This window comes from Palaemon carinicauda, chromosome 27, assembly GCF_036898095.1.
Source record: "Palaemon carinicauda isolate YSFRI2023 chromosome 27, ASM3689809v2, whole genome shotgun sequence".
Lineage (NCBI taxonomy): Eukaryota > Metazoa > Arthropoda > Malacostraca > Decapoda > Palaemonidae > Palaemon > Palaemon carinicauda.
Window position 1 is genome coordinate 50,655,819 of NC_090751.1, and position 14,366 is coordinate 50,670,184.

Sequence of the window (14,366 nt, forward strand, 5' to 3'; positions counted from 1 at the left end):
TCGTTCTGGGTATCGTGCATCGTTGGCTACGAAGGTAGCGAGTTTATTTAGAAAGCGCGCTTTGTGGAAGCTGAATGCTTCAATGATCTTGCACGGTATAGGTTCCCAGACGATATAGTTGATGAGGATTGGCCTCAATGAGGAAGTTAGCCCTGTTGACTGTTGGTAGCAACGATGTGTTATGTCCCTCTTGCAGATGTTCCCGTGGGGTGTCCCCCTGATCATTTGGACCAGTATTATTAATTACATAATACTTGCCTCACCTCTGTTTAAGAAACTGTAACTTACAGAATTTCATCAACTATTGTAACTTTCAATTGGATTGTTTGTAACTTTTTTCATTACTTCCTTTATACGTTTATGGGTCCTTTTTTTGGTTAATAATTATTTAAAATGTTTTGGTATGTTTTATTATTCCACTCTAATGTCTCTGCTGAAGATCATTATTATTAAAGCTCAAGCTATATATGTATAAAGTGATAAAAGGTCAATAAATTAAATATGTTATGTGCCGGAATCTGTCGGCAATAAACTTTTAAGTATTTAAGAATTGGTCCGTAACATATTTTTGGCATCCTCAGCGGGATCTTCAGCAGTGTCATTGAGTTGGATTGTATAATTAATGATAAAAACATGGAAATTGAAACTACTGACGATGCCGCTCGTTTTCTTAGTAGAGACAATTGGCGTAGTAAATTGTTTACTATTAAAAAGTCGGAACTGCTGGTTGTGTCGGATTATTTAGAGTTGGATTTTACGCTTAGTAGTACTAATGATGACATAAGGAAAGGTATTATAGCGCATCTTGTTCCGGATGGAGTGGACGTTGACTTCAAGCTTTTGGAAGAAGAAATCGACGAAGACTGCGAGGTAGTGAAGCTTCGACTGAAACTTGATTTGAAAAAACTCGAGTTTGAAGATGAACAGAACCGGCGTGAACATGAACTTAGTATGAAGCAGTTAGAAAATGAACAGCAGAAACGTGATCATGAGTTGGAGTTGGCCAGGCTGACGGGTTCCCAATCTCCCATTTCTGGTAATGAAGATTCCCGTATGTTGAAGTACGTACCAAAGTTTGACGAGAGTGACGTCGTAGAATTTTTCATAGCTTTTGAGAAGGTAGCGGCAAATTTCAATTGGAGTGAGGATAAGTGGGCATTCATGGCTCAGACTGCTTTCTCCGGGAAGGCCCTAAAGGCTTGGGCTTCTCTGTCGTTAGAAGATAGTAAAGATTATGCTAAAGTGAAAGAAGCCATTTTAAGGATTTATGAGATGGTTCCTGAAGCCTACAGAGTAAAGTTTCGTGACAGTCGAAAATCCTCCAATCAAACTTTCGTGGAGTTTGCTCGTGAAATGGAGAAACATTTTGAAAATTGGTTGAGATCCAGCGATGTCAATTGTGAGTATGCTAAATTGTGTCAGTTAATGTTATTGGAAAATTTTAAGCACAATTTGCCTAAAGACCTTTGCATTTTCTTAGATGAAAAGAAAATTGACAATTTAGCGAGTGCTGCTCGGTTAGCTGATGGGTATGTGATAACTCATAATAGTTATTCTAGGCCTGCTGCTAAAGGTAAATATAATACTTGTGAAACTGTTAAATTGCCTACAGGGGTTAACGTAACTGCTAATGATGGTAATCAATTTAAGAGTAGTCCTGCTTCTCCCCAAAAGCATTTTAAATCTAAGTACCAGGGCAGGGTAACTTGCTTTTGTTGTGGTAAAAATGGGCATATAGCTACTAAGTGTCCTAAAAGGGGTTCTGCCATGCTCGTTAATAATAAACAGGAAGTGGATGACGACTTTAAGTGGTTTAAATCTCAAGGTAAAATCACCACACTTGAAAGTTGGCAAGAGTGTCAAAATGTCAATGTACTTAGAGATACAGGGTCTTCTCAATCTTTAATTCTACGGAAAGCCATTCCAGTGGGCAGTAAGTGGTTGAATGAGCATAAACTTATTAAAGGTGTTGGAAACGAGTGGATATCTTGCCCGGTAGTTGAACTGTATTTTTTTTCAGACATTGTTGCCAGGGAGGCTAAGTTTGCGGTTGTTGATACTCTCCCCATACCTGAGGTTGATGTTGTTTTGGCAAATGATCTTGCTCAAGGTAAAGTAAGTTGTAATCCGACAGTTTTTGCCAATCCACAGGTGTTAGTACCTAAACCTGAAACTGTGCTTGTGACAACTAGGTCAGGCAAAAGTACCGATTTTGAAGTTGAGCATCCTGATTTGGAGAGTTTATTTAATGCAGATTCATTAGATCACGTAAGTAACAATAAATCTATTTGCTCTGAAAAAGTAATGAATTGTAATAGAAATGACCTAGTAAGGGTTCAAAATGAAGACATTGAGATTAAAAATATTAAAATTAAGTTGAAAGAGGGTAAAGGAGTAGATTATGAAGTGGATAATGAAGTTCTCTATAAAGTAATTGTTCCTATTCGGAAACGAGAGGGAAATCTGTTGAAGCATAGGGTAATTGTTGTACCTTCTAAATTCAGAAATGGTATATTAAGAAAAGCTCATGATGATTTGTTTGCTGGTCACTTGGGTATTACTAAAACCTTTGATAGGGTTAGGAAAAATTTCTATTGGAAAGTTCTGAAAAGAGATGTCAAGAAATATTGTAAGACGTGTCACCAGTGCCAAATTTCTGGTAAGCCTAATATGGTAATTCCTAAGGCTCCCCTTTCTCCCATTCCTTCTTCAGGAGAACCCTTCGAGCATGTAGTCATTGATGTCGTGGGTCCCTTACCTCGTTCGAAAGTAGGGTCTGAGTACATATTAACTATCATAGACAGGTTAACCAGATATCCCGAGGCTATCCCTCTTAAGTCCCAGAAAGCTAGGGTCATTGCCAAACATTTGATCAATTATTTTTCTAGGTTTGGTCTTCCTAAAACCATCCAGTCTGATCGTGGAACTAATTTTTTATCTAAACTATTGCTGCAGCAGTTTAAGAATTTTGGAATTGAACATAAACCTTCTACTCCATACCATCCGGAGTCACAGGGAATTGTAGAAAGATTCCACCAAACTTTGAAGGCAATGATTCGGAAGATGTGCAATGAAAAGGTTGGTTTGTGGGAAGAATATCTTCCTTATTTGTTGTTTGCAGTGCGGTCTATACCAAATGAGACAACAAATTTTGCTCCATTCAACTTGGTGTTTGCGCATAAAGTAAGAGGTCCATTAGAGTTGTTAAGGGAAGTTTGGGAAGGTAATGGGCCGAGCGAAGTGAATATTGCTGATTTAATTAATGATGGTAAGGGCAAGCTTTACGAAATGTGGGAAATAGCAAAGAGTAATTTACTGAAGAGTCAAAGCAAGATGAAGTCTTTGTATGATTTAAAATCTAAGGAAAGGGTCTTTGTTCCTGGAGATAAAGTACTGGTTTTGTCACAGGGTGTAAGAGGTTCGTTACAGAATAAGTTTTTGGGACCCTTTGAAGTTCTAAGCAAAGTGAATGATTTGAATTACATTATTAAGCTTCCTGATCGTAATTTGCAATGTCATATTAACATGTTAAAAAAGTACTTTGAGCGAGAGAAAACAGTGGTTTTGTCTGTTTCAGAGGAGGTTAATTCGAAATGTGTAACTTCGGAGAAAGAATTTGCTTGGCCGGGTAATAATTCTGTTTTGTTACTTAATGTGTGTAGAAGTCCTATCCTGAGTACTAACCAAATTAATGGATTACTGAAAGTGTTAATGAAGTTTCCCGAGACTGTCAGAGATACACCAGGTAGGACCACTTTAGTACAGCACGATGTTGAATTAGAGAGTGAAACGCCAATTAAGCAAGCCCCTTATCGCTTAAATCCTGTTAAGAAAGAATTTGTTGAAAAGGAAATAAACTATTTGCTAACTAATAATTTAATTACACCCAGCAGCAGTTCGTGGAGCTCACCAATTGTAGTTGTTGCAAAGGAGAATGGACAAAGTCGATTATGCATTGATTATCGCAAGGTCAACAAAGCAACAAAGGCAGATTCTTTTCCTATTCCGCGTGTTGGCGATTGCATTGATAAGGTAGGAAATTCAAAGTTCATTACGAAAATTGATCTCCTAAAAGGATATTACCAGGTCCCTTTGAGTAATCGAGCAAAGGAGGTATCGGCGTTTGTGACAGCTGATGGTTTGTATCAATTCGAAGTGATGCCCTTTGGCATGCGGAACGCCGCTGCCACTTTTCAACGATTAATGGCCATGGTTACTCGGGGAATAAAAAATTGTGTTGTTTATATTGATGATATCATCGTTTATTCTAATGAATTTGAAACCCATCTGGTGATTTTGGAGGCATTGTTAACTGCTCTGTCCAATGCTGGTTTGGTGATTAATCTCAGCAAGTCTGTCTTTTGTGAAGCTACTGTAACCTTTTTGGGTCATGTAGTTGGGAAAGGTGAAGTACTTCCTAAAGAGGTTAATGTTGCAAAGATTAAAGAATTCCCTGTACCTTCATCAAAGAGAGAATTGCAGAGATTCTTAGGAATGGCTGGTTACTACAGCCGTTTCGTTGCTAATTATTCAGATGTTGTTGCACCTTTAACCAACTTGTTGAGAAAGCATTCCAAATTTGTGTGGGATGACAAATGTAAAGAGTCATTTGAAATAGTTAAATGTGTATTGACTTCTAGTCCCGTTCTCAGGGCACCAAACTTTGAACTTCCTTTTAGCCTTGCGGTAGATGCCTCGGATCAAGGGGTAGGTGCTGTTCTGCTGCAGGTGTGTGAGGATGGAGTAAGTCATCCGATTTCATATTTTTCTAAAAAATTGAATAAGCATCAGGTTAAGTATTCAGTGATAGAAAAAGAGGCTCTTGCTCTTATATTATCTCTTCTGCATTTCGAAGCATATATTAGTGCTCAGAGTGGTAAAGTTATAGTATATACAGATCACAATCCACTGAAATATATCCAGCAGTTCAATAATAAAAATCGTAGACTTACCCGCTGGGCAATGTTTTTGCAGGATTATAATTTGGAAGTTATTCACATTCCTGGCAAAGATAACAATATACCAGATGCCCTGTCTAGAATGTAATGATGTTATCCCGCATGTTTGCTTTGTATATGTAATTAATCTGTTTGCGTTTCTATTGAGAATTTTGTAAGGTATCCTATGTTTTGTTTAGTCTGTAGATTGTATACTTTGCATGACTATTGTAAAGGAATTATTGTGTGCAACTTTGTTTTTCTTTGTGGAGATAAGGTTTGGAAAGAAATCTGCAGGTTATATTGCTACTAAGATTATTTTGCTTGCTAGCATGCACTTTAATAAAATCAATGTGATTTTTTGTTAAGGGTGGGGGTGTTACGATCCCGTAATAGTTTGTAAGAAATAATTCTTTCCAAAACTACTGTTTTGGGTTATTTCATATTCTTCAGATACCATAGTTCCCTAATCATATGTCAATATTACTGTTACAGCAGGTGACGTTGGAGGCGTGAGGTGTACCTTCAGGGGGGACACGGAACTCTGCAGTAGACGAGAGTGGACGTTTGAATAGCTGTGCGTTGCGAGTGTGATTATGGCTATACTTCAGTGATCGTTCTGGGTATCGTGCATCGTTGGCTACGAAGGTAGCGAGTTTATTTAGAAAGCGCGCTTTGTGGAAGCGGAATGCTTCAATGATCTTGCACGGTATAGGTTCCCAGACGATATAGTTGATGAGGATTGGCCTCAATGAGGAAGTTAGCCCTGTTGACTGTTGGTAGCAACGATGTGTTATGTCCCTCTTGCAGATGTTCCCGTGGGGTATCCCCCTGATCATTTGGATCAGTATTATTAATTACATAATACTTGCCTCCCCTCTGTTTAAGAAACTGTAACTTACAGAATTTCATCAACTATTGTAACTTTCAATTGGATTGTTTGTAACTTTTTTCATTACTTCCTTTATACGTTTATGGGTTCTTTTTTTGGTTAATAATTATTTAAAATGTTTTGGTATGTTTTATTATTCCACTCTAATGTCTCTGCTGAAGATCATTATTATTAAAGCTCAAGCTATATATGTATAAAGTGATAAAAGGTCAATAAATTAAATATGTTATGTGCCGGAATCTGTCGGCAATAAACTTTTAAGTATTTAAGAATTGGTCCGTAACAGCTGCCATTCCCAATGTCGATATTTTGCCCATGAAGGACCTGATGACTAAAGTCGACGCCCTTATGGACAACCACTTCTTTGCCTTCCCAACCCATATCAACGCCTCCACTCTCAATGAAGTGGACAACTATTCAACATCGACCGAAGTTAACGTGCATATGGTAGCACACAGACGCCTACTCCTTGATGTGCTGGAGCCTACCACCCTCATATTTCCCTCTCATTTACTCTCCAACACCTGTCCTCTACAGCCACTTACCAAGCCCAATTGGCCAAAGTTATGCTACCACCTCTCCAAATTCAGGGATGCTGTAAAGATATGTGTGAATGGCTGTTAGCGGCCAATAACGTGTAAGTAGGCCATAGCTAATGGCAGCAGCCTCCCCTGTCAATAATGTTTTCTTTTTAAATGACACAGGTACGGGCATATGATTCTTGGTAGACTCGGGTGCTGGCCGTTCTCTTCTGACTAGACCACTCTCCAGGACACAACGTAGTGTCACTGAGTCTGGCAACATCCACCTGGTAGCTGCCAAGTAATCTGCGATACCCACACACAGCTATGAAATTCTCACAGTATTGCTTGAAAGCTGATGTTACATTGCCAATCCTCGGTACGGACTTCCTTCCACCTCCTGGAAGACGTAGTTCACCCACGGTTAGTCAATGCAGATTCGTACCTCTCAATGACTCTCTAACCTGGTCCCTCCAGCCTTGCTTCACACCAGTGACCCTATGGATGCCTGCCCCCACCTACTCACATCGTACCTGATAGTTTTCCATCCAGAACTCCGTCAAATGGCAACGGTTCCTGCAAAACCCAGTATTTATCACCATATCTAAACGATAAGCCCCTTAGTGTTCGCCAGATTCAGCGGTCTGGCACCGTATCGTTTAGCAGCCATTAAACAGACGTTTACCAAAATGGAAGAAATTGGCCTTTACCAAAAGATCACAAGCCCGTAGTCATCACCCTTACACATAGTCTTGAAGAAAGATGGTTCTCTACATCTATATGTGGTTTACAGGTGCCTGAACATTCAGACAGAACCGGATCACTACCTATCCCAAATATCACCAACGTGACCTACTACTTGCAGAAAGCACAGATTTTCTCCATGCTCAACCTCGTAAAGGGGTTTTATCAAGTGCCCATGGACCCAGAAGACATAACCAAGACTTCCATCACCACACCTTCGGTAAATACACCATTAATTACTTTCTTTTTGTCCTTTATAATGCTAGAGCCACTTTTCAACTTCTCATGGACGGCAACTTAGGTGACCTCACTTTTTGTTTACTTTAGGTGGACACATACGTTTGTTATTTATCCCCAAAAAGGAACACCTCCGCCATCTACGGATCGTAGTCAACCACCAATAAAGGAATGGCCTTGTAGTACAGAATGACAAGGGTACCTTTGGTGCCAGCAAAGTATCCTTCTTAGGGCACCACTTCACTACTGAAGGAGTCCACCTCCACCCTGAGAAGATAGCCTCTGTTCAGATCTACCCCACGCCTTCGACCGTAGAAGCACTGCAAGAATTCTTGGGCATGATTGTTATGTTAGATTAAGTTATTTCATTGTTTATAAATAAATTCGGTCTTCGGCAGGAGTAAATGTTAACTGCTCTTTTCATAAGAGTTCAGTGATAACCTTCGCCCCTCCTCCTTCGTTAATTAGTGAAGGGCCATTAACTCTTGTTTACTTTTTTTTTCGAGTGTTTGGTCTTTAGTGAGAGCCGTGGACGAGACTACTGCTGCCTGGAATGAGGGGTTCGGACCCTACCTTGATCACAGACGTGTATCCTAATTTAGCAGCCGTTGGTGGACGCCTTTGTTTTTTCTCATAAGGAATTGTGCCTTTGGAGGATTAGTTCGCTGGTGTCTTTGAGCCACCCGCGGTAAATTGTACACCTCTTTGGATCATGGCCAACTAAACACCAAACACTCGAAAAAAAAAGTAAACAAGAGTTAATGGCCATTTACTAATTAACGAAGGAGGAGGGGCGAAGGTTATCACAAAACTCTTATGAAAAGGGCAGTTAACATTTATTCCTGCCGAAGATCGAATTTATTTATAAACAATGAAATAACTTAATTTAACATAACACCTTCCTCCCGCAAGAAGAATAATTTTCATTCACTAAATGCAGGGCCACAAAAAAAAAAAAAAAAAAAAATTAAGGGAACACTCTAAAGCTACTACAAACCACTGATAAAATAAAATATCTTAAACCAAAAAAAAAAACATAACGAGTCATAAACGTAGTATCTACAGTAATAAACTAATCACAAGGTAAAAACATCTTAAACCTTAACAAAAGGACAAGAACATAGCAAGTTTTAAATAAATCACCAAACATTTAGTAGGCATACAAAGAAGAAAAAAAAAATAGGATTATCCACACCAACCTAGGTCCAAGAACAATTTACAAGAGTACAAACCTTTTACCCGAGCTAAATATATACATACCTCGAGACATGGATGTAACCTCAACACATGCAACCAGGAGTACCGAGAGGGTCCCAAGAAACAGAGGGAGAGACCCAAACTTAGACACGTGAGAGAGCATCCGGGATGCAATTATCCACCCCTTTAATATGTTTTATAATTAAATTGAACTCTTGTAGCTGAAGGGCCCAACGCAGAATCCTCTGGTTTGACCCTTCATACGTTTAATGAATACCACCGGATTGTGGTCGGTCCAAATTTCTATAGGAAATGAAAAGTTAGTTACATATGGTTTAAAATGTACCAATGTCCGCACCAATGCCAGAGCCTCTTTCTCAATGGTGGAGTACTTTCTTTCCGCGTCCAGTAACTTACGGCTGTAGTAAGATACGGTGCGTACTTCACCATCATCACTCCTTTGAAAGAGAACTCCTCCAATTCCTACGTCACTGGCATCCACGGCTATGATGAATGGTTTCTGAAAATTGGGAGAAACCAATATTGGATTAGACACGAGTAACATCTTAAGTTTAAAAAATGCTTCTTCGCATCGAGAAGACCAAATAAATTTCTGCCCTTTTTTCAATAAATCAGTTAGAGGCTGTGCAAGGTCAGAGAAGTTTCGGACAAACCTACAGTAATATCCCAACATACCCAGCACTTTACGATCCTCTCTGACATTACACGGTCTCTTCAAAGCAACTTCTGGCCTCGAGATTGGCTTGCTTAGCAGCAACTTTACCCAAGCCAATCTCGTGACCCAAATAACTAACTTTAGCTTTCCCAAAGTTATATTTACCCAGATTTACAACAAGACCGGCGGCCCTAAGTGCCTCAAAAACTTTTCTTAATCTTACCAGGTGGGTCTGCCAGTCGTTGCTGTGTACCACCAAGTTATCTATATAGATTTCTGTACCTTCCAGGCCACAAATTACCCTGTTTATCAGATGCTGGAAAGTACAGGCAGCGGTCTTCATCCCAAAGAGTATTACTTTGCACTCGTAAAGCCCTGAGGGCGTCACAAATGCTGAAATTTCACGGGCACGGACAGATAGGGGGACCTGCCACTACCCCTTTAACAGATCCAATTTTGTAATGAACCTAGCAGGACCTATCAGGTCCACACAATCCTCAATATGGGGAAAAGGAAAGGAATCATTTTTAGTAACCGAGTTTACCCTCCTATAGTCAACACACATACGATATTTACCATCAGGCTTCTTCACCAAGACTATAGGAGAACTCCGTGGGCTTACTGATGGTTGTATGAGATTGTCTGCCAGCATGTATATAATTTCGTCCTCCACAATGGCACGCTTCTCTGGACTGAGGCGATACGGGCTTTGCTTAGCCAGAGAAGCGTCCCCAACATCAACATCATGCAGGAGCAACCTCGTCCTTCCTGGAGAGTCCTGAAACAAGTCAGAAAATTCCATAATTGGGCTTAGTATATCTTGTTTCTGAGGTGCCTCCAGATGCTCTAACCCATCTTTAAATACACCTAAATTTTGTAAGTTATTACCTAGAGCATCTGAAGGCACCTGGTCCAAAACATCTTCCAAGTTTTCGTCAACAGGTGCAACCACACTCATAACTGGCTCAAAAACAATGGCCAAAGGATCCCATCTATCAGAAGAGTATGATTTTAACCTGTTTATGTGGAAAATTTTACATTTACGTCGAGTTCCAGGGGCTTCAACTTCATAATTGACCTCGGACAATTTTCTCAACACCTTCCAGGGGCCCTTGTACCTGGGCTCAAGGAAGTTGTCTGGGTCTGTGCTTAAAACTAATACTAAGTCCCCTGACTCAAATGAACGTACCTTACACTTCTGGTCAAATTAGGTTTTCATCGTAGCTTGGGAAGCAGACAAATTATCTTTGGCATACTTCCAAGCTACGGCTAACTTAGACTTAAGTTCACTAACAACTTCTCCCACCGTACGCTCTCCTCTCTGATTTGCTTCGAGCAATTCATAGAAGATTTCCAAAGGTCCTAGAACCTTGTGCCCAAATATTAATTCAAAGGGAGCAACGCCAGTAGAAGAATTGGGAAAATTCCTTATGGCAAAGAGAGCAAAGGGAAGCCCCTTATCCCAATCCTCTCCTTGCTTATAACAATATTTTTTTTAATATATACTTAAGGGTCTGGTGAAATCTTTCCACCACACCCTGACTCTCAGGATGGTAGGGTACACTGGTAATGTGCTGAATGGCCAGTTCAGCACACTTACTCTTAAATACCCTGCTTGTAAAATTCGAGCCGCAATCTGACTGAATTTTACAAGGCAGTCCATACCTGGAGAAAAACTCCACTAATTTGTCAGAGACAGCTTTTGAGGTTACTTTCCTCATTGGAAAGGCCTCAGGAAAACGTGATGCTCTATCCATTATGGTCAGGAGATGCGTAAACCCTAACTTCATCCTAGGCAGAGGTCCTACCACATCAAATACCAATTCTGCAAAGGGTTCTCCAATTGAAGGAGTTGGGTTAAGAGGAGCTTTGGGAATAGGTTGATTGAGTTTACCAATCACCTGATACACTTCACAAGTTCTTACAAATTTCTTCACCGAAGACTTCATTCCTGGCCACCAAAACATTTACTCAACCTACAAAAAGTTTTACTTAAGCCTAAGTGGCCAGAAAAGGAGTCCTCATGTGCAAGGCTTTACACAGCCTCCCTAAACTTGGTAAGTACGACAATTTATCTCAAACAAGAAGTCACATTTAGTTGATGAGTTGGGGGACGACTGACCCTATATAACAATCCTTTCAACACCACAAACCTGGGCCTGGTCAAATCGTCTGTATTACCTAACTCGAATGAAAATTCATCTTTTTGGGCCTGTATGAAAGAGAGACAGTCACAATTAGGTTTCAATAATTTAAACATTCCAAAACTAGAACTACTGCTACTACTACTACCTTCTACTAGCCCGGGCTTCTCTACCTCTACTTCTAAACTACTTAAATTTAGGTCATCATCATTATCAGCTTCCGCTGCACGCTTAGCTGAGGGTGGAGTACTTATTGCCACAGGGCAAGTCACGACCGAAACAATAGGAAATAATTCCTGCCCCTCTGCACTCAACATATCATTCCCAAGGATTCCATCTATTCCTGGTATCGGCAGGCTCTCAACTACCACCAGCTCGGTAACCTTATGATACCCTGGGAAGGACAGCTCCACCCTTACTAAAGGAGCAGAAACCACCGTATCGGGAAATCCTCCCAGGACCACATACTCTCCAGTATAAGGAACTAAGTTAGACAAGGACCCTGCCAACACCAAAGATCTAGCGGATCCTGTGTCCCTCAAGAATTTAACATAAAGTGTAGAGGTCTCAGATTTAAATTTTCCTGGGTAGACTTTTTTGTTAAATGGTCATTAATTAAAAGTGGAATCACACAATACAGGTTTTACTTTACCTGCATCTGGTTCACTACTAACCTGGGGATCAACAGTTTTGCCATTCTTATTCTCTGAAATAAAATTATTTTAAATTAGTGAGATTAGTGTAGGATGATTACATTATTTTGATTCTTTTGGAGCTAACGGCTCCTGGCTCTACATTCAGCTTGTCGATGCCCTGGCTTATTACACCAAAAGCAATTACCTCTAACTTGATTAGTTTTACCTGAATTGCCACGGTTAGAAAAAACCAGTGTGTGCCCACCACTCGAGTCCTTTCTGAGGCCGCTACCAACATGATTGCTCATGCTACTATTTGAGGTACTAGATTGGTTTTTAAAGGGGTTATTTGACTTAGAAGATAAACTACTATCATTATTAGGGGATGAGGACGAGAAGTTACCTGACCCAGCCCGATGGGTCAGGACAAACTCATCAGCTACCTGAGCTGCCTTGGATAAAGGTAAAATTTTAGTGTCTTCCAGGTGAACCCTCAATTCTTTGCTACACACCTTCTTAAACTCTCCGGTACCATCAGTTCCCTCAAGGAAGAGAAGGAAGCAACTTGACGACTTTACAACCAGTTGTGAAACTGCTCCTCCTTGAGATGAGCGTACTCAACATAAGACATAGAATTGGGCTTGCCAGTGGTTTGGAATCTCTGGCAATAGGCCTCAGGGACCAAATCATAGGCCCTGAGAACCAAAGCCTTTACTTTGTCATAATCTCTGGCAAGGCCCTCTTCCAATGCATTATACACCCGGAGTGCCTTGCCCTTCAATCTACACTGGATGAGTACCGTCCATATTTCTGTGGGCCAAGACAACCGGGTGGCAACTCTCTCAAAAGCTTTAAAATATTCTGGTACGCTCCCCTCGTCAAAAATTGGAATTAACTTTAGTGCAGCCGAAATATTAAATTTGTCTGATGATGAGCTATAGGGAGAACTAAAATGATTAGGGGACCCTTGCACCTTGGCCAACTCAAGCTTTAGCTTGAGCAACTCAATTTCATGTTTCCGGGTCCTCTCGTCCTCCTCAAACTGCAGCTTCAATAACTCAATTCTCTTACAAATTATGTGGAACTCCTCCTGCCCCTGGGCTAATACAGGAGCGGACAGTGTTACATGGTTGGGCACAGCCTCGTCAGCTAAAAAGGGGTTAGTTGAAATATTAACATTTGTAAGAGTCCTGGCCGGAGTAGGAAAATTGGCCGGACCTTCATACATAACCTTTACTGCAGGGGGATCAGCGAACAGGGACAAACCAGGATTTAAGCTCACATCATCGACTATGGACACCTCTTGGTCCGACCCAAAATCAGAGACACTCTCAAAATCACTGGCTAGGCCTCTAGCTACCTCATTGCCCTCAGCCAAACCTAGGGACACTTTTTCCTTAACAAGTTTTAACAAATTGGCCCGAGTGTCAGAGGAATTATGAGGGATCTCCAACCACCGGGCACACTGTACCAAATAAGCCCTTGTCAAAACTCCTAAATATTTTAAACAGTCATCCGAACTCAAGAATTTCGACGGGTCAAAAGTAAAGTCCTCCATTTTAATGAAAATAGTATCCTATGGGGAAGGAAAGCAACCAAACCAAAAAAAAAAAATATCAACAATAAATATTGTCACATCCCTCCAGAGCTGAACTGCTCCCCCAAACACCGAGTACACCTGCGTACGATCCTGTCACGGTCGTCACTTGTTACGACCTCTGTAGGCCGTAGTTCTGGCTCTTTAAACTTTAATTTCTAAAGGAATCGTAGGCAGTACATTATTTATGTAACTCGGTGAACTGAGGGAAGACAGAACAAAAACACTGGAAAAATCTAACAACATTTATTACAGTCCACTTAAATAAATTCAACCTGGTATCACGAGTAACATAAACCTCCTAAGACAAACACCGATGGGTAAAAAAATAACCTGAAGGACTAATATACCGAGTCCTCTAAATACACAAGATTGACCTATATCTAATAATCTTAACCCTAGCATAGAAAAACTAAACAGATCAAAAGTATGGCTCATATATTAAGCCGGGCCTACAAATATCAACAAACCACTACCCTATTACTAAACAGATAGGCATAAGGAAGACAGGAGAAATAAAAAGGCAGAAAACTTTAAAATTACATACCTACACACAAACGTTAAAGGCTAAACCAAATACCAAATAATAAAACATAACATGAGACAGCATACAAATGCACATACCACATTATACTAAATGCATAAATACTTAGATACATTCACATAAAAGAGTTATACCTAGGGTCATAATGTATAGATACATGTAAATATCTCAACACTGTATTAACTATCCGTGAAATAACTCATAACAGTACTTATCCATACATGGATTAGACGACAGAGAGG

The 14,366-nt window shown here is 40.2% G+C and overlaps 1 protein-coding gene across 1 annotated transcript; it reads left to right on the top strand.

Moving 5' to 3' along the window:
* The first annotated feature begins 255 nt into the window (after positions 1-255).
* Positions 256-5,046, top strand: LOC137620905 (uncharacterized). The gene is made up of 2 exons (XM_068351350.1): positions 256-1,399; positions 2,021-5,046. The coding sequence occupies exons 1-2, from the start codon at positions 634-636 to the stop codon at positions 5,044-5,046; spliced, it is 3,792 nt and encodes a 1,263-aa protein (XP_068207451.1). The 5' UTR covers positions 256-633.
* Positions 5,047-14,366: the final 9,320 nt, after the last annotated feature.